The sequence below is a fragment of the Streptopelia decaocto genome, assembly GCF_964273445.1.
Source record: "Streptopelia decaocto genome assembly, chromosome: 3".
Taxonomy (NCBI): domain Eukaryota; kingdom Metazoa; phylum Chordata; class Aves; order Columbiformes; family Columbidae; genus Streptopelia; species Streptopelia decaocto.
In genome coordinates this window covers 93,483,150-93,502,196 of record NC_138656.1, presented here as the reverse complement: position 1 = coordinate 93,502,196, position 19,047 = coordinate 93,483,150, and the positions used below count along the sequence as shown (strand labels likewise).

Here is a 19,047-nt window from a genome sequence, read left to right as displayed (position 1 = left end):
AGGTAAATCAAGAAGATATTGCATGATGATTCAACAGGTTTCAACAAAATAAAACAGGTTTTGCATTCTGTGCTGTCACTTTTGAAGATGCACAAGGTGGTACGTAAATGGACAGCATATCTCATACAACCAGTATGAGTTGCATCATTTATTCTGACAGGATCAATAGAAAGATCTGTTCCCCTGCTATCAAAAGAAGCAGATGGTGGCAACATCCATTTCTGTTCATTACAGCAGCAAGGTGGGTAATGCAGACTTTCCAAATATATATTTCCCTCTGGGCAAGTAACCCAGATCCACAAAACCAATACACTGATACTTTGTGGCATCTCGAGACTTAATGAAAATGATGCAAGATGACATTGGCAGTTCCCTGGTCATTCCACACAACTGCTTCTGAAACAGGCACTGAGCATTTGGTTGGAGTGGTACAACAAGAAAAGTAACAATACAGAGTTGTTACTAGCATCCAAGAGGCTTGGTATAATGAAGGTTACCCGTAGGCTCCAAGAAATGACCTGTATGGACTCTAGATTTTAAAATACATTAATCCCTTTTCCTCCTACACACAAAATAAATAAACTAAAAAATGTATTGATCAGTTGATAGTGCAAGTGACTTGGGCTGGCCCCTGATCCAAATGACAAACTACACTGTCATTGCTGGAGTCAAGCACAGAGGCAAGGGGATGAAAGCAGCATTTCAGCTGCAAAGCGTCGCCCATGGGACAGAGCAGAAAGCTTTGGCTTATCAGGTCCAGCAGGTTTCAGCTGAAGTAGCAGCTGAGCAGATGGATAACTGCTATCTGCAGGATGCCATTGTAGTGCCTGAATTTATAAGTTCTTTGCTGAGTTACTATAGATCACACCTATAGGATGCAAGGTCTTTTCCAAGGCTTAGAATCAAACCCATTTAAAATGATAGATTAATTTGTTACTTACACTTAAGAGAACCCCAGAGAAGCCAAGTGACCATTGGTCTCGATGTGCCTTCTGTAACTAGTATTTGATGTTTCAGTGCAATGACATCATTTGACACTGTTGGTGATGTGTACTTCAAGGTCAAAAACGTGCTCTGAGTAAGGAATGTCCATCAAAATGCTGAACTTCTCAAAGCTTTTTAAGTCATCTCCAAAATAACTTCCACTTGGAAACTGCCTCTAGATGTCTTCCCACACACTTATTTTTTGATTGGTCATGTGCCAGGTATTCAGTTGAATGAAGGATCAACCCTTTTGCCTGAAGCAGGTATATGATCTGTCTTCATTTTCTTTTGCTTTCCCATGATGAGCATCAGGTTTTCTTTCTCATTCCACTAGTTTTATTGATGCCTATTCTTCTGCATAAATTTTCCTTTTCCTTCCAACTCCCCGCACACCAGACTTACAGTGCAAACACTTCTGTAAACTTATATCCTTAAGAGTACTCCCCTAAGATTTCAATGAAAATGTTATGAACATAAAATGTTAGTCACTATGATCTGAAACTACTCATCAAAACAAAACAAAACAAAACAAAAGTAAGTTTTAAATGGATATTTTCACAGAGTTTCTTGCAAATACTGTTTTGCCAGTGCCTAGTGCAGTCTTTGCTAAATGGCAAAGTATCCCCAAAAGAGAACTGAGAGTTACTTTCAACTTTTTACTTTAAAAATGCATATGCTGCTAGGTCAACCTCCAGAGCCCCAGGATTAGTTCATCCTCACTGTCAAGTGAGGTCAGCAGGTCAGCAGTGATGAAGCAGTGTGCAGAATACCTACACTAAAGAGACCATCTTGCAGCCCTTGGATGTTTAAAATTATTTTGCTAATATGTCCCTGTCTGCTACAAAGCTACCATGTTCCCAAACAGCATTTTGAACAGCCCAAAGGAAGAACAAATTTGAATCAGTGAAAGGTGGCCACATTCCATGTACATTCCAAAGTCAGAATGATTAGCTATTTGCTTAACTTTACCTATCAATGACAGATGCCTCCATATCCCTAAAACAATAATAAAAATAGCCCAAATAAAGCAAGGTTCTTGATGGGCCTTGTTGTTATTATATTTAGTGATTTATCATGTATTACATGGGAGCTTAAAGGTAAATCCTACTGTGAATCTCCATGATTTAGCGTATAATGCAGAGAAGCTCAGCATGTAATTCCATTCTAAATTTATATTGATTTGTTGTACAATATACAGGACACTATGGTATAGCTCCATTGTGAGACTGTCCTTACTTCCAGTATCATGCGCCTGTAACTGTAACTTCAGTGTGACACGCTCTGATTTACTAGGGGGCACAGAAGATTTCACTGTACAGCTCTGGTGTGACCCTCTGACAATGTGCTCACTGAATCCTGCTGGAGAGTAGGCTGGACTGTAACAACCCACTGATGCTGCCATGTGGGAAAGAATATCTGCAGCCAATAAAATATCTAAATATCAAAAGCAGCCTCTAGAGCGCAGACTGTAGATTAAAACACATTTGCTGCTAATCCATCCACTAATATGATGTCATACAGAAAAGATAATTTTCTCCGAAACACCTAATGCCCACTTACAGGTAGTGTATTACATGTGCCTTGTATCTCCCAGTTTTCAAAACCCTCAGACTTTTCCACCAAAATCCTAGTATATACTAATGCTATACATCATTATTCCCCCTCCAAAAACTCCAAGACTTTTAGCTAATGCACTGTCTTTCACCTGGGGTCCTTTTGGGCCGGGGACACAAGTGTTCAAATAACTGTGGTGGGCTGACTGTGGCCAGTAACTAAGCACTGATGTCTTGCCACTGAGCAGCCAGGGGTTCTATGGGAGCTAAGATCCTAACTGAGGTGCACCAGTTCAGTGCCTAGAATTTGGTGAGGGTGCAAGTCTGTGCCCAATAGCTTTGAATTCAACTTACTATTATACAGAAAGACCATGTAGAGTATGTGTGAAAGGGGCAAAAAACAATGTCATGTATTAAGTGCAATTCGGTAAGTGGTGACAGGTTCCATCTCAGAGATACTGTAGTCTTATAAGCCAAACAAACAAACAAATAAGCAAAAAGCAGTGAAGAACCAAGGACATAATATTTACCAGGAGGGAATATCGTTGCCAGTGTGAGATGGTAGAAAGTACTATTTGTGGATGTTGTTATGATGAGAGCTTAGTGTCAGCAAAGAAATCAAAAAGCTCTCTGAAATTACAGCCTAAATTGAACAATTGTTGTTGCATACCTTCAATCAAAGAAAATTGCTCTGAAGTTGCAAACTCATCCAAATGGTTTCTCATCTTCAAGCAATCACTCTTCATTCAGGAGCAGGTCTCCTGACCACTGCCTTTCTGTGCTTTTCTCAGGTGATGAATTAGAGCTCGCACAAAGCACTCTCACCTGCTCAGCCCTCTTCACATCTTTCTCCCCCTGCTCAATTCTAAAGTACAAGTTTAGTGGAATTGCTTGTAAACAGCTCCCCTCCCCTTTACTTCCTTTGCTGCCCTACCCTGGGAGTACATTTTGCTCTTTTCCACAGATGGTGTATTAAAATGCTTTAAAACAGAGTTTCAGAGCAGCCAAATTAATGCTCTGCAATAACCTTGCAGGATCAATTTTTATGTCAAATGTTTGAAGATTTTTGAACATAGTTAAGCTCTTTAGTAAAAAAATCAGGAAGATGTTGCAAAGAAAGGGTCAGAACCACTTTATGTCTACCCCACATAGTGACTGATATCTAGAATATATAGATAAATTCCAATAATTTAAATTCTGGGTAGAGTTAGGTATCTGCTCACAAATAGAAAGGTGGTTAGAATAGGTGTGTCTAGGGTGTATTTTTTCACTATGTATTCATTATTTTCCTCTAGTAGACAGGAAAAATTATTAGGAAAGGAAGGGAAATAGTATAGGTAAACTGGCAGTGCCTAGAATCAAGCAGACTTCCCAAAGTATTTTATTAAGATGGAAGTATGAAAGTAATTCCAGTAACAGCCTACATTAAATTACAAATACTGAATACAGCCAGTAAATTATTTGTAATTTTTTTGTGATATTGTTAAAGAATACATAAAGATGATATGCATACACACACACATACAAATATAGATATATGCCTTTTACTAGATTAAGATTTATACAGTGTTATCGATAATTAAAATAATATTTTGAGTGTTATACTGCCTCCTTTACTGAAAAGGCTATGCAAATTCAACAGTTAACTCAGCTTAACTAAACAAATGACAAAGATATGCATTACCTTTCAGCTGCCATTCTACCTTATTTTTAAAATATTGTAAGTACATATATAAAATATCTAGGTATATTTTAATGTGGCATTTTTCAGCACACCATGAGAGCTTGAGATCCCAAAGGAAAGTTGCACAGTACAGTGCTGCCCTCTGGCTGGAGCCTGAAAGAAGAAATATTCACTTGTGTGCACAATGTCAGTATCTTGACATGCCAGAGAAATGCTAGCTAATAAATAAAATTCTCTTTTTATATCTCCTAAACCTGAAGCCTAGGTAGAAGCATGAGATTTCCAGATTCAAAATAAGCTGTTGTATGAAGAGCTCTGCAGTTTCTGTGTTATTGATAAAAAATTTAGCTAGCTTGGCAAATCTTTATTTACCTGCTTATATTGAATTGCAAGCTACTGTAATGCCTTTACCGTGCTGGCATTGCAAAAGTCGCCTTCTGGTACGTTAAAAGGCTTAGGAGTTTATAGAAATGCTCCTCATAATTCTTCTGTACATTATGGAGCCAAAGTCTGGCATGGACAAAAATGTGGAAAAAATAGCCATAACACAGTGCAATGTCAAACGTAGTATTGTTTTGTCAACCAATATATAAATATATAGTCTGCTTAAAGTTGAAAATATTAAAGATGTTTTACTAATAGCAGAAATTTCTTATATAAAGCTTTGCAACATCTGACTCTACTATCCTGGAAAATCAGCAGGGCCTTATGCAAAACTAGAGGTTTCAAATTTATTTATTTTTTTAACATATAACACTGCACAAGTTTGAAGTATCTAACTACTGATGCTCAAAACATTGATCTTGGAACTGTAGAAAGGTGAAGAATATTTTCAGACAACACTTCAAGATGAAATGTTAACGATACAGCAGTCAATAGTAATTCATTTCAATTGAGCAGTATGAAGTAGCTCTCTTTTTCTTGTTGACTTTCTAAAGAATATGCATGAAAATTTGTTTGGGAATGCACAGAACTTTAAAAATTCATAACTACTTATTCTGAAATAAATATTTTTATGTTTTTCACAGAGTTGGGGTAATTTTATTTTTATTGTATGGAACATATTTATGAAACAGTATTGAACAAAATATTGATCAAAATTTAGGACATACTAGATTAAAACTGGATTTGTGGACCTCCTATTAAAAAAAAAAAGAAAAAAAAAAGACATTCATTTGCCAGAAACATAAAATATTTTTTATTTAATCATATGGTCACTCTTTTTTCAGAGTTTATGTCATTGAGGACTACTTAGAAAATACATGTAGATTTATCTGATCTTGCAGTAAGATAGCCTTCAGAACATCAGTTCCAATTGGTTGGTTTTAGTTTCCAAATAATGGCTGTCAGTAATTCAATTTAATCAGATTTTTGGATATATACAGAGAAACACTTAGGTCTGATGATATTTCTTCAATTTTGTAAGAAGAAAATAATGTGGATAATATATATAGTATAGATATCATGAACTTCATGTTCATTAAATTCAGTTATAGGAGTTCATTATGTGTAATCTCTTAAAAAGTGACTGTACACAGTCACAGATTTTTTAAATCCAAGACAAATCACAAAGTGTCTAATAAAACCTCACAAAAAATTGTTTGAAAATTGGCACAGTAAGATGACATCCTACTAATATATGTATAAAATGAAGATAAATATATATATTTTCATTTGAATCTTTCATCCATTTTGCCATCCTTATAATCAGGTCCAGAAGAAGTACAATGTAGAAAGTGAACCTAAATATCTTCTGATATTTCAGCTTCAAAATGTGGTCAGTGTTATGTCAGTGTAGATTTCCAAGTTCTAAAATAACTGAAAGAGCAATGTAACTCAATTTGATAAGGTATTTCACTGAGAAGGCTGAGTTCACTTATGTTTTGTTTAATATGCTTTAGTTTCCAAGACCTTTTTGTGAAAAGCAGATACCGATCTGAATTTGGATTTTAGAAACACTGGTGTGGGAGTGTACTTCTATTTCAAGATCAACTTCTAGACAAACTTTAAAAATAAGATCATTTTACCTGCAGAAGCTTAATACATGTTCTGCAGCCATTTCTGGTACAGCTTTGCTTAGCCAGCATATTTTTTACCATACAAAAATCATATCACATTAACACACATCATACATGCAGTGTTGTGCTTTAGTACACCCTTGCCAGATGAAGAACCAAGAAATAGCTATTAAGCTGTGCGACTATTGGGACTAAACAATAAGTGTGTTAAGTAAGCTGCCTGAGCAAGGAAAGAATTGTTATGGATGTCTTCTACCTAGAGCTTGTGAAGATAAAAGTGGGAAATAACCAGAAAGAGAAGACAGAAGTTGGGTTAGAAGACAAAGAGATTCCCAGAGTCCCTGAAGAAGTGTTAGGGCAGCAAAAGAGAGGCATTTTTTTCCAGAATGGGAAGTTCAGCTTAAATGCAAGGCTAAACCTCACCAGTGCAAATCAGCCTGGAGCAAAGAAATACAGTCCCATGTTCTGGGGTATCCAAAAAAATGTGTCAGGTGAGTAAGAGAGAGAGGAGTAAATCCAACTACCTGCTACCAACTGAGACAAGGGAATGCATTTATCATGTTTCCTTAGATTATTTATTTCCTCTTGCTACCTGAGCATAAAGTGAGTTCTACTTTTCAATACCACAAAAAGTTTTAGCATATCAGGTGCTATGTTTCAAGTACAATACTCTATAGGGTAAGTGTGAAAGATCCAGTAGCAGGCAACCAGCACATTTCTGTTCACACCTTCTAGTTCTGCAAGTTGACAGAGTCATTGACTAAATCTTATTTTCACTCCACTGATGACCAAACAATTTCACTCACAAATTCCTGCACATAGATCAAAATATTGTGACAAAAGATGAAGAACATCAGAAATCACTGTTAATGTGGGGGTGAGGTATGAAATAAGGGTTATCTTTAATAATAAAGGATGACAGAAGCAACAGTAAGAAAAAACAGAGAGTAAATCTAAATCCCACTTCCTGCCATTCCAAAAACTTTATTTTTCTTTACACCAGCTGCCATTTCTCATTTTAGGATGGGTCTTTTCTTACTCTGTTTTAACAAGTATTTTCCAGTCTCCGAATTTACATCTTCACTTATTCTTTCTGGTTTTAACCAACTCTTCCTGTTTCTCTCTTCACATCCATCTTCCTTGTCCTTGATAACACCAGGTTTCCTAATAAAGTCCAGTTTAAGCTCTCAATTCTCTGGCTTCTTTGCCATTTTTTTTTTTCTGATTTGGCATTCAACTCTGAATTAACACATTAACTATAAAAACATACATAATACTAGCTCCTTTTTTATTGCACAGTGGCCTGATACTCCTGGCTTTCTATGAATTATTCCCTCGTCAAGTCACCATTTGATTTCTTTTAGTATCTCTATCCACTATATTCTTGCAAACTTCATTCAGCAGCAAAATTCCTGGTGTATAGATTATGTTATAATCCCTCCTGTCTTTTTATTTATGCCTACTAAGATACTGAACCCTGACTCTCAGGTTCTACAGCCTCAGACCTCTGCCACTCTCTCTACAGTGTTCATCATTCTAGCATAAGTTTTAAATCAAACTCAGATTCTTCTGGTTTGGCAACCGTTCAGCTCCCACAACCATGCTGAACAGGAAATTCACCTAGTTTCTTAGTTCTCCTACCCTCTTGCACTGTCCCCATTATTCCTACTTTTTTGCATATTATACAGTCCTATTACAGTTGTTCTTCATTTCACCTTCTCTTCTTTTCACAAGAAGGTATGTTCACTTAAATTGAAAAAAATACCATATTTTAAAAGACTGGTTTTCATGAATATCAGTTTTGCACTGTCCAGAATGTACACAGACAATAAAATTCAATCACCATGTACTATACAAAAGAGGAAAAAATAATTCCAAACCATTAAAACATTTTCAAATATATTTACTAATTTCAAGATTCTTAGCCATTCACTGTATGTATTTACACAGCATCACTATAGAAAAGTGCTATTTCTAAATAAAATAGCCCAGGCATTTATTCCTTTCACTATCCATTTCTTCTGTTTCTAACTCATAATGTTTCATGGCAACAAAGTATTGGATAAAAGTTTCACCTAATGCCTCCTTAATGCACGAATCTTTCTCGAGTGCAACAAGAGCATCTTCTAGTTTCAGAGGCACTGTTGAATGTTTCAGATCAGCAGTGTGATTTTCTTCTTGGAGCATATCATCATACCTAAGTCCTCTCTTTATTCCATCTAGACCCGCAGCAATAGTAGCAGCAAGCACCAGGTAGGGGTTTGCTGTAGCAGAACTTAATTTATTGTCTATTTGAGTGCCTTTTCCACCATGACACTTGACATTAAAGGCACAGCTGTTATCATTATATGCCCATTTTGCATTTACAGTCTCTCTTGATTCTTTACTGTATTTAGAATAAGGCTTACGGCAGCTGGTGGTAGGAGCCATCAAGCAGCTGATAGCTGCTGTGTGTGCCAAGAGACCTGATAACCAATTTTTTCCAATATCTGAGAGCTCCTCAACTCCATAACCAGCAGAAAACAAATTCTTCTGGCCATTCAAATCCCACAGGCTATGCGACAGAGCCCCTGAATTGTAGAATCCTGATTCTGAGAAAAAACTAGCCACGTAGCTATACTTCTTAGCTACCTCTTTAATGCCTGTTCTAAATGTGAAGGCACTGTCAGCAGCATCTATGCCAAATGCTGGATGAAAAGTGATCTCCATTTGCCCAGGCCCATTGGAAGAAGAAAAGCTTTCAATGTTGGCACCAGCATAATACATTCCTTCAATGAGCTCCTGAATGAAAGTCTGGTCATGGTTATTTAGTATCGTGGCTGCAGCAAAGGATATTGTCTTTGAATTTACAACCTCAGTAATGCCATAAATACAAAATTCATAAGTGAAGGCAGAGTGCAGAGAAAAGCCATTGTCCTGAAGCTGGCTCAGCTGCCTCTTGGCGATGTGCCTCGGAGAGGTCATTAGTGGGTTGCCCAGCACAGTGAAGGAATCACATATCACTCTTGCAGTCTGCTCAGTCCAGGGGAGTATTCGAAATGTTGATAAATCAGGGTTCAGGATTATGTCGCAATTAAAATTGGTTGCATTTATGTAATCTGATTCATTATCTTTAGGATTCAGTGTCAGCTCAAGATAACTTCTGGGCATGGCAACACCATGAATTGCTTTCTCCTAAACACAGAGCAGAATGACAGATTACCAAATATGAAAATAACTCAACAGTATTTTTAAGTATGTAAAAAATGTAAAACTCAGATTCTCAGTAAGAATAATAGTATTTTTCCTAAAAGAACACTAAAATGCAGTAATTACTAAAGTGGGGGGCAACATCCATTACCGTGTCATTATGAAGCAGTGCAACCTTCTACAAGATTGGTATGAAAACACTGGCATCAAGTATCCAAATGACCAATTTCTAAATTTCCACGAAGAACTGAAAAAATGGTCAACACTTGTCTTGCATGGCTTTTATATAATCATGGGCATCACCAGTTAGATGCAAACTCTGCAAGTCAAACTTCTATCTATAGTTACTCCATCAGGCTTCCTTATCATCTGAGCATTTCCTTTACATAGACTCAAGTGACCACACAAAACTCATGGCAATACGAATTCAGGTTCTGACTTCCCTCTAAATGTCACTATTTTCAGATGCAAAGTTTAACAGAAAATTCTCACTTTCTGGAATTAATAAGTTTGGGAGTGAAATGCGGGGAAACATTTGTTTCAATATTCCTCTCCTCGGTAGTAAACAGGATAAGATCATAATTATACTTCTCCATTTGAACAGTGAGCTTCAGCTTACACAAATGAAATGCGGATAGGACCAAAAGGAAGGATCATCTACCTTCAAACTAGTACCTTTACAACTTACCTTTAAACTTTTTGTGATGCCAAGTTCTATCAAGTGAAATTTGGCTCATGTTCAGATCTTACCTTTATTCTTCTAAGGGAAAGGATTACCATCTGAGTGAACAGAGGAGACAGACCAAAGCCAGAAAGGGGCAAACTCAGAGCTGAAAAAACCCCAAAATTTTGCCTATCCAGGTGGAAAATTTTTGAAATACTTCAAACTGCATATGGTGGATTTACTTAAAATAAATGAATAAATTATAAGTAATAAATAAATAAATAAAGAGTATATAAATAATTCTGCCTTCTCTTAAGTAGGTGGCCATCCAGTGGTATCCTCCCTGTGTGACACCCGTAACCAAAACTGTACAGCATGGTAAATACTGCTCCAAGATAGCTAAGCTATCCATTTGACATTGAAAAGGTATTGAAGGTGATTATCCTATTGTTCTGTATGTATGCATACATGTGTGTACATATAGACACGTTTTAGCGTGGAAAAGTTTAGATTGTCATGCAAAGCTCCAATTTGTTCAGATATTAAGGTAAACAAAAAAGCTGTCTTTGAACAAGCTGATCTAGACATTTGCAATTTGACAAAACAACTGAAAGAGAAGTTGCAATTAAACTACCACCCTTAACAAGAATTAAAATGACTGAGAGAAGATTATTTTGATAAAACCCAAATAACATCAGGGAAGGCAAAATGTATCTTGATTATACAGTTGCAGCTTAGCAATAACTAAAGTGGAAATAATGAAAACGTGGCTTAGGCTTTAGAAGGAACTTGAAACAAAAGTGCTCTACATCTTTTCATGTTCATATCTTTTTTTTGTGATCACTGAGTAAAGCTTAAAATACTGATAGTGATAAGTGAGTGAAAGTATAATGTAGTTATGCACATGAAGTAGCACAGAAGCAATGTACTGAGAAGGCTGATGGGTTAAGTATACACATGGTGATGATTGCTTCCTAATTCGGTTCTTATTTCCTGAATCATTAATATGACAAATATCATCATGCAAACCAATAGTATTTTCTTATCTGATTGACGGACATAAAATTTCTCACAGCTGAAGTGATTTTCATTCAGACATGTTCTTTCTTTCAGTGTTTACTCCTTTTTTTTAGGAATTTACTGACATTCAGTAAAAAAAATATTTATAATGTATTGACCTGAAAAGGTTATGATGAGGAAAGGATTATTAGAAGTTTGAAACACTGATATTACTACTCTTATTTAATTAGATTATTGTTTGGGGGAACAGAGGAATGGATGATCACAGTGATGAAAAATGTTCAGATCCTTTGGGAATATTAACAAGTGGAGGGAACAAATAATTTATTCTAAGTTTGAATTTCTACATGTATTATGAAAAAAAAAAAAAAGATCGAGATAGAGAGAGAGAGAGATAAAGACACGGCCATTAAAACACATAAAGGTACAGCTAGAAACCAAAAGACTTACATGAAAAAATCGAGAAGGAACGTTCTTTGATCTTGACACACCATGGAGATCTATTGATTCAAATCTGACGAACTGTACGTTGTCCCTGGCCATCTGCTGCTTAATAAATTCAATATGAGAGAACAGGCGAAGGAGAGTTGGACTTCCAAGGTTGTTTACATCAGGCTCTCTGCTGGACCCTATAAGTGAAGAGGAACGTTCAGGTGAAACAAAATAATGAATGCTGGAATACAGGCTGTTCTCCTAAAAAGTGCAACAGTGGGAAACTCTGACATGGAATGTAAAAGCAAAACCATTTTTTGTAAATAAACACACTTTTCTTTCCCTGAGGACCTGTATAAATTGCCAGGGTTTTTTGGGAATGGTCCGTAGCTGAAGCTTTTTTTCAAGTTGGTAAGAGAACGTGAGAATCATGCAGTAAAGCTAGGAATTTCTGAGGGATACTGCAGCTGGTTTGTTGGGTATTTTTAGGAGCCCAAGTAGCAGCTGGGTACCTGTTTCCCACTGAAAGCTGAAAAAAATCAGATGCTACATTACTTTGATGCCTTTGAAAAGTGCATGGATACAGAAAGATGACGTTTCTCAAGGTCTTCTGAGGAGGACTGTAGTCTTCTCCACCACAGGCAGTAGACTTTAAAGAGCTTACGCACTTATGCATTTGCTGTTATGGCGTTGTCTTCTTAATTGTACTACAGCAGCTGTAGGATTATATAAACATATTGACATTAAAGCAGTAACATCTGAATATAACTTCTGTAATGGAGCAGAGAGCTGGGCATAGTAATTTCACAAACCTCTCAATCTCTCAGCCTGCTTTTCTTTTGAGTATCTATGTATTGTTATTGTTCAAGTTAAACTACATAAGGTATTAATTTCCATCTAGTACAATAAACCAACAAGACCAAAGAGGTGAAAAAAATGTGAAAAAATGTTTATTTCTACATTTCTGGGAGGAAAGTCCTTCATTCTTTCTGAGGAAGATCAGTAGTGGAAGAACACCAACAGGAGCCATTCACCACCACTCCTGAGGTGAAAGCCTTCAAGCTGAGGCTACAGGGGTTGGTGGGTGCACTCCCAAGATCCCCAGTACCAAATTACCCAAACTAGAGTAGATCTCTAGCAGTAGCCAGCAGAGACAAACACAGCCTTCTGACCACACCTTTGCGGCAAATAGGGCTACCAGCTGTGAGGCTGTAAGGAGGCTCTCCACCTAGTCCACCACAAGGCTGTCTGACTCTTCTCTGAGAAGGAAGCAAACTCAGCCACAGTCAGACTTCTCAGAGTCTTTGAATACTACTGGAGCATCCTCCAGCTCCAGATAGCAAGGAGGTGACTTTAGGTCAGTAAAGTAAGAAGAGGTTAAGTAATAACAGTACTCCCAGAGGAATGACAGGTGAAAACACAGAACAAAATTTTAAGTAAATGTACCAGTCTGTAGGAAAAGAGAGTAAAAATTAAAAAAGTAGAAGGAAGAAAAAAATAGTTTTACCACATGCACTTCTCCTTCTCATATCTTTCCCTTTGGTCTGCTTCAGCTGTAAGCTGCTTATGAAAATCGCTTTTTTTCCAGTGTCTCCTATAACTGCTAGGGCACTATGCCCTTTAAAAGATGTGCATTAAGTAAAGAAATCCTGTTTAAATATTTTGTGTAACATACACTCTGTTACAGATGCTGCCAAAACACAATAGTGAGCAGGAAGGATATGTAAACCAGCCTCGTCTTGCATGTGTCATCCAAGTAACAGTTATTTGAACACCACTTCAGTTATCCCATAACATTATTTTACAACATAAATGTTCACTGACATTTAGCAGATTTGGCCTCTTTTTGAACCTAACCATCAATCAGAAGTTTATTTGATAAACTATAGCTATTTATTAGATTAATTGAATTAAAAGAAAATTCTGAAAATCTTGCTACAGATAACAGCAAATAGTGTTTTCTTCAACTCCAGGGACAGCATATTGAGTTTTTTTCCTTTGTAAAAGCAGTGCTCTGTCCCTTACTCTACATGTTTAATTTCCTGTGCAAAGATGTTAAACAGTTCCTGTCTACCACCTGTCACACTGAGATTTTTATGTCTTCATATTATTTCAAATAAAGTTTGACTGGCAAGCCTTGACATCCAAATATTGTCAACTTTTGATATGTATTTTGCAAGTATCTTACAATGTCCTGAAATGTTGCCTGTTAAATTTTCATCTACAAAACAAACATTTTTCAGGTAAAAACATAAAATTCGTGAAAAACAACAACTTTAACTCTGACCCAAGTAATTTTTTACATCAGTATTCCTAAGTGATATAAACAATGTAAAATCAATATTTACTAAAAACTCATATGTGATAGGCATTCATATCAGTGATGTATGAATTTGTTTAAGAAATAAAGCTACAAATAGGTCAATACTTAATTGAAACATCTACCAACGGTAGGTAACTTTCCAAATTTTATATAGCTTGTATTCAAGCTACAGTTATTTGAATAAATGCATAAATAGATAATTAGAATATATGAATATATACGTCAATACTTAATTGAAACATCTACCAACGGTAGGTAACTTTCCAAATTTTATATAGCTTGTATTCAAGCTACAGTTATTTGAATAAATGCATAAATAGATAATTAGAATATATGAAATAACATAATTTAACAGAAAATTCCTGGTTTTAAAGAACATAAAGCAAGGAAAAAAATGATTAGCTGAAGAAGCAAGAATTTGTCTTCTCTGGTAGGACTTATTATGATTCATGATAGATCTTTTTAAATGATGAGACTAAAATTTATCTATTGGTCTAGTATTAGTATAAAATTAGGCTATATACCAGCCTAGACAGCCCACTAGTCAAAAGACAGATACTTATTCATTTACAATATCCCTTCTCCAAAATTTGTTAAAATCAATAGAAACACTCCTGCGGCTTTCACATACTTTTTAGAGGCAGTTCATCTTTTATTTCACTTACAGATTATCCTTCCCACAGAAATAACAAGTTTCTGTAAATTGTATGATAGATAAAAAATATCATAATGACTTAATATCTCTGACTGATTTTGGAAATATGAAAGGGGATTTTTTCCCAAATAATATTTAGTTAATAAGTACTGACAATACTTACTTTTCTCCAGGACAGGTCTCAAAATATATTTTCTTGGTAGCCACTAAATAAATCACTGGTAAACTAAGTCCATGAAGCCAATGATGCCTTAAGTTTGAAAAGGTGTAGTAAGGAACTGAGTACTTTGTGTTTTCCCAGTTCATAGAGTCATTATCAAGAGCATTAGCTACTGAAGATAAGGTAGCTAATAAGTATTAGACAGGTCTAGCTGATTTAGATACACAGCCTAAAAATTTACATTCTTATGAGGGAGGATTTTGTTCATGAGTATAACGTTTTCCTTAGCTCTCTGGGCCTCCAGAAATAACAACATCTTTATTTTCATTTCAGAAAATCTGCTTTCTGGAAACATGCATGTAAATTTCACAAGATGCTCAGATTTTGATTCAGATTTTCATTTTAAAAATCAAATATAAATCCAGATAGGCCATTGTTCTTAAAGCAGAATGGTACGTATAGATCCTTAGATATCTATATCAAATCAGTGGTACATGGAAAAACGTTAAATGTTTGGTTTTTAATGGTTCTATCTTTATTTCCCATTTGAGTTTCCACTGACAAACAATCAGTATTACTCATTATTCTTTTGAAATTAATAAAGAAATTTTCTGATATAAACACATTATCTTCATGTATTTTAAAAAGATTAATAGCACAAAACTAAAAATACTATAATACAAAAAAAACCTAAAAATTATACAAATATTATTGTTATTGTTATTATTAGTGGAAGAGTGGTGCCATTCTTAGATTATTAATATTGAAATCATTCAGATTGCTGAGGGTACTTGACATTTGGCTAGGGCAAGGAGTTAACATCACCTTTACCTCCTCAGTAACAAAAAAGTGCCATGACAGAAGAAACTACACATCCAGATCAACCTGTTATTATCTGCTTGCTGAAATAAATCCCTTCCCACAGTCCCTTATTAAATCACACCACATCTAGAACAAACAATATCTCAGTTCATAGGTGACTGTGTCAAACTGATGGAACAAAAAGAACATGTTACATATTGCCAGGGGACTTGACAATGACAGGAGCAGGGTGACCTAACAAATGTAGTAATATTGAAAACTCTTGACTGAGAAACACGACCACCAATGCAATGTAAGGCAATAACAGCAGACACCAGCAGATAAACTCCAGATACAAATCATGCACTGGAGAAGGAGACATGTTTCCATCAGTCCTCCCCCAGTCTCTTCCTCCCACAGCCTCTCCAGCAGCACCAGCTGTGCCAGATGTGCTCCCTCTTGGTACAACCCTGCTGCAGCCACGCAGCTGCTGCACACCCATGAGACAGGGTCTGGGCAGGCCTGAGCCCCACACAGTGTCAGAGTGCGCGTCCCTATGCTCTGTGACAAGTTGTGCCACCTGTTACTGTCACAGAGTGGCAAGAAAATAAAAACTCTTGCATGCATAGGAAGTACTACATCAGTCAAGGCAGCCAGCGTTTCACCACGCTACAGCTGTCTTTCACACCAGATATTAACAGGAAAAGTCGGGTTCTCTTTGCAAAACAGTCCATCTAAAGAAAATGGGTTTTGCAATACCTCGCTGAAAAGGTGATCTCAAGGTTAGGAGCAGGAGGGTTAATATCCAAGTTTATCTTATTTTCTTCTTCGTTCTTAGAAACCTAACTCTGGGTGCTCTGATAATCTATCTGAATATTGAACCCTTTGTACTGATTATACCCACTAGCAATGAGTCCCACAGGGTAACCACGTATCTACACTCTTCTAAATTCTATGGAAACTCCTGTCAGTGCTAATTTAAATATATCTGCCCTTCCTTACAGGACTCCAGTTTGTGTACTTAAGAAAAGCCAGTCTACTTGGTTTGTACAGCATGTTACTTGCTGTTCTCATGTTTGTCTTCAAACATTAATGGCTTCTATTTCTCAAACATTATATGACAACTTTTCCTATGCTAGATATCATTCTCATTGCTACCCTGTTTCCCTGAAAATAAGACAGCGTCTTATACTAATTTTTGCTCCAAAACTTATTACATTTTACATGTATAGCTACCTGGACACTATTTAAATTGACTTTTTTAATGAACTGTAACTAGTGCTTGTTTTTGGAGTAGGGCTTCAAGCATCCTCAAAAATCCTGATAAATCATGCTAGGGCTTATTTTCAGGGTAGGTCTTACTTGCGGGAAAACAGGGTAGCATTTAAAGCCTCTCTTTTCTATTCCCATCTGCTTTTTGACATAGTAAATAGACATAAGTTCTGGATTACCTGGGTTACCTTACTATTGATATGAATAGTGATCAGATACATTTTCAGTTGAAGGCACTATATAATTTAGGTTTCTTTTTTACTCAAAAAAAGCTTCACAAAAGTTGTCTGCCACTAGTTCAGCAGAGTATTTGATTTGTGCAGTAAAGTACATAAAAAGATCTTTCTTACCTCATATTTTTTCTCCCGTACAAGACCCCTAACAGGGGAATAAATATGTGAGCATACCAGAAATGTATCAAAGCATAGGAGACAGTAAACACATTTCCCTGATCTGTTTGATATTGACACTTTCAATATTTTTTCCATCCATTTCTTTGTCTCATGATAGCCTGTTTTCTTTTTTAATCTGAACTGTGAAGCAGGCTTTTTTACTTATATGGCCATGGAGAAGGTCAGCTCTTTTTGTGAGTTTTATAGATAATTTAGAGAGTAATGAATGGCTTCAATCATCTGTGAATTATTCTTTCCAAATGGTATGACAACAACATGACAGAGTTTCTCAGAGGAGCTACATCATCAAGAATCTCACACAAAGTAGGATTTTATTTCTTAATAGATGAAATACAAATTATCCATATTTGTCTGTCTTCCAGAGTGTTTTGTAAAATTGACTCTTCTACATCGATTGAGAAAATTATCACAGTTATATAGAAAATATTAGAAAATATTCTACCTAGGCAAAAGGATATACAGGTGTCTGAAAAAAAAAATAAGGTGAGTAATATGCACTGGAGCTACCTAACTAATAATCTTAAATATGGTGGATTTAGAGTGGCACATTTTTCTTCAAACTCAAAGAGAAAATTGGGATTTAAGGAAGACATCACTGTGCAAAGTTGCATGAACTGAGGTACACACTGTCACTAACTAGGTAGCCCCTTCTTGTCTAAAAACTTTTAATTTAAAAAAATCAAGTGAGAAAGAGTGAGAACACCACTAAAAATGAGAAGCAATATTATTTATGGAAGAGCGGGTTTTGCACAATATTGAAGGTAAGGACTAAATTCTTCTTGAATATGTTATAGAAGGAGAGGCGGCTGGCAAAGATGTCAAGCAGAGCATGCATTTTAATTACATTAAGTCTAAACTAATTGTTTTGGCAACCTTTCACTATTACTAGAAAGAAGGTATCACCTCTTTCTCTCACAGAGTCACAGGATGACTATCTTACTACAGGCACCAGAGAGAGATGAGTTAGATCTCACCCAGAAATGGACAAAACATATCAGATAGATGGGAAGGAAGTGCTATCTGAGCAGTCTTGTTTTGTGTAGATTGAGGGGGAAAATGAAAAATCATATGCAGTCACAGAGCAGGAAGATTTCAGCTATTGGTATGGAAGATAAAGGACTAAAGAGGTTTTGTTTGTTTTAAAGAAAAATAGCTGCTCTTAGAGCTTGTGAGAAAAAAAAAGAAAAAAAGAAAAAAAAAGCATGTTGTACACAGCTCAGTTCAAAGGGAAAAGGAAAGAAACAGGAAGAAAATATGATGGTTTGTTCAACAGAAAACAAGGGCAATAGAGAAGGTTTAGAAAGGAGCTGAGCTTTCGCTCAGTTACGTGTCTTAGCCTTTCCACCGCTGACCTCCAGAGATTTTCCCTTAAATGTGTACTTTCAGAACAATCCTGCTTTGGCCGTATCTAGACAGTGAGTACATCTGAAATGAGTCTTCCAAACGTTTTGGATCAAGATATCTGATTTGAGCCAGTTCAAATATTTGAAAACTTGCAGAAGACAACACATATTTCGGATCTACTCAGTGTCAAGATACATTTAGATCCAAGACTTCAGGCACTTTGGCAACTAAAATATTTAAAATAATAGTTTAAAAAGTAAAACATTTAGGATTTTAACTTATCAATCAATAAAATATCATTGGCAGCAATTAAATACTGTTTATGCAGAGGCTAATTAAAGAATGAAGAATTTTATCTAAGACGTTATCCTCTTCACTTAAGTTACTGAATGTATTAAATGAAAATTAAATTTAAATGCATACATTTCTAATTAAGTATAAACTATTTCTGAGCATTCCATTTACTAGTGAAATTTACCAGTCAAAGCCAAATGGAATCCCAAACTTGTGAGATTGCAAAACCTTTAGTTTTCAG

The 19,047-nt window shown here is 36.0% G+C and overlaps 1 protein-coding gene across 2 annotated transcripts in view; it reads right to left on the bottom strand.

Annotated features, from left to right (window-relative positions):
* Window positions 1-6,083: 6,083 nt before the first annotated feature.
* Window positions 6,084-19,047, bottom strand: part of LGSN (lengsin, lens protein with glutamine synthetase domain) — a 39,770-nt gene continuing 26,806 nt past the window's right edge. For both annotated transcript variants that reach the window (XM_082048481.1, XM_082048480.1), the window contains 2 exons: window positions 11,563-11,741; window positions 6,084-9,413 (listed from right to left, as the gene is read on the bottom strand). In XM_082048481.1, coding sequence (XP_081904607.1) covers window positions 8,214-9,413; window positions 11,563-11,741 — 1,379 coding nt within the window. In that variant the 3' untranslated portion in view covers window positions 6,084-8,213. The remainder of the gene's footprint in view (window positions 9,414-11,562; window positions 11,742-19,047) is intronic.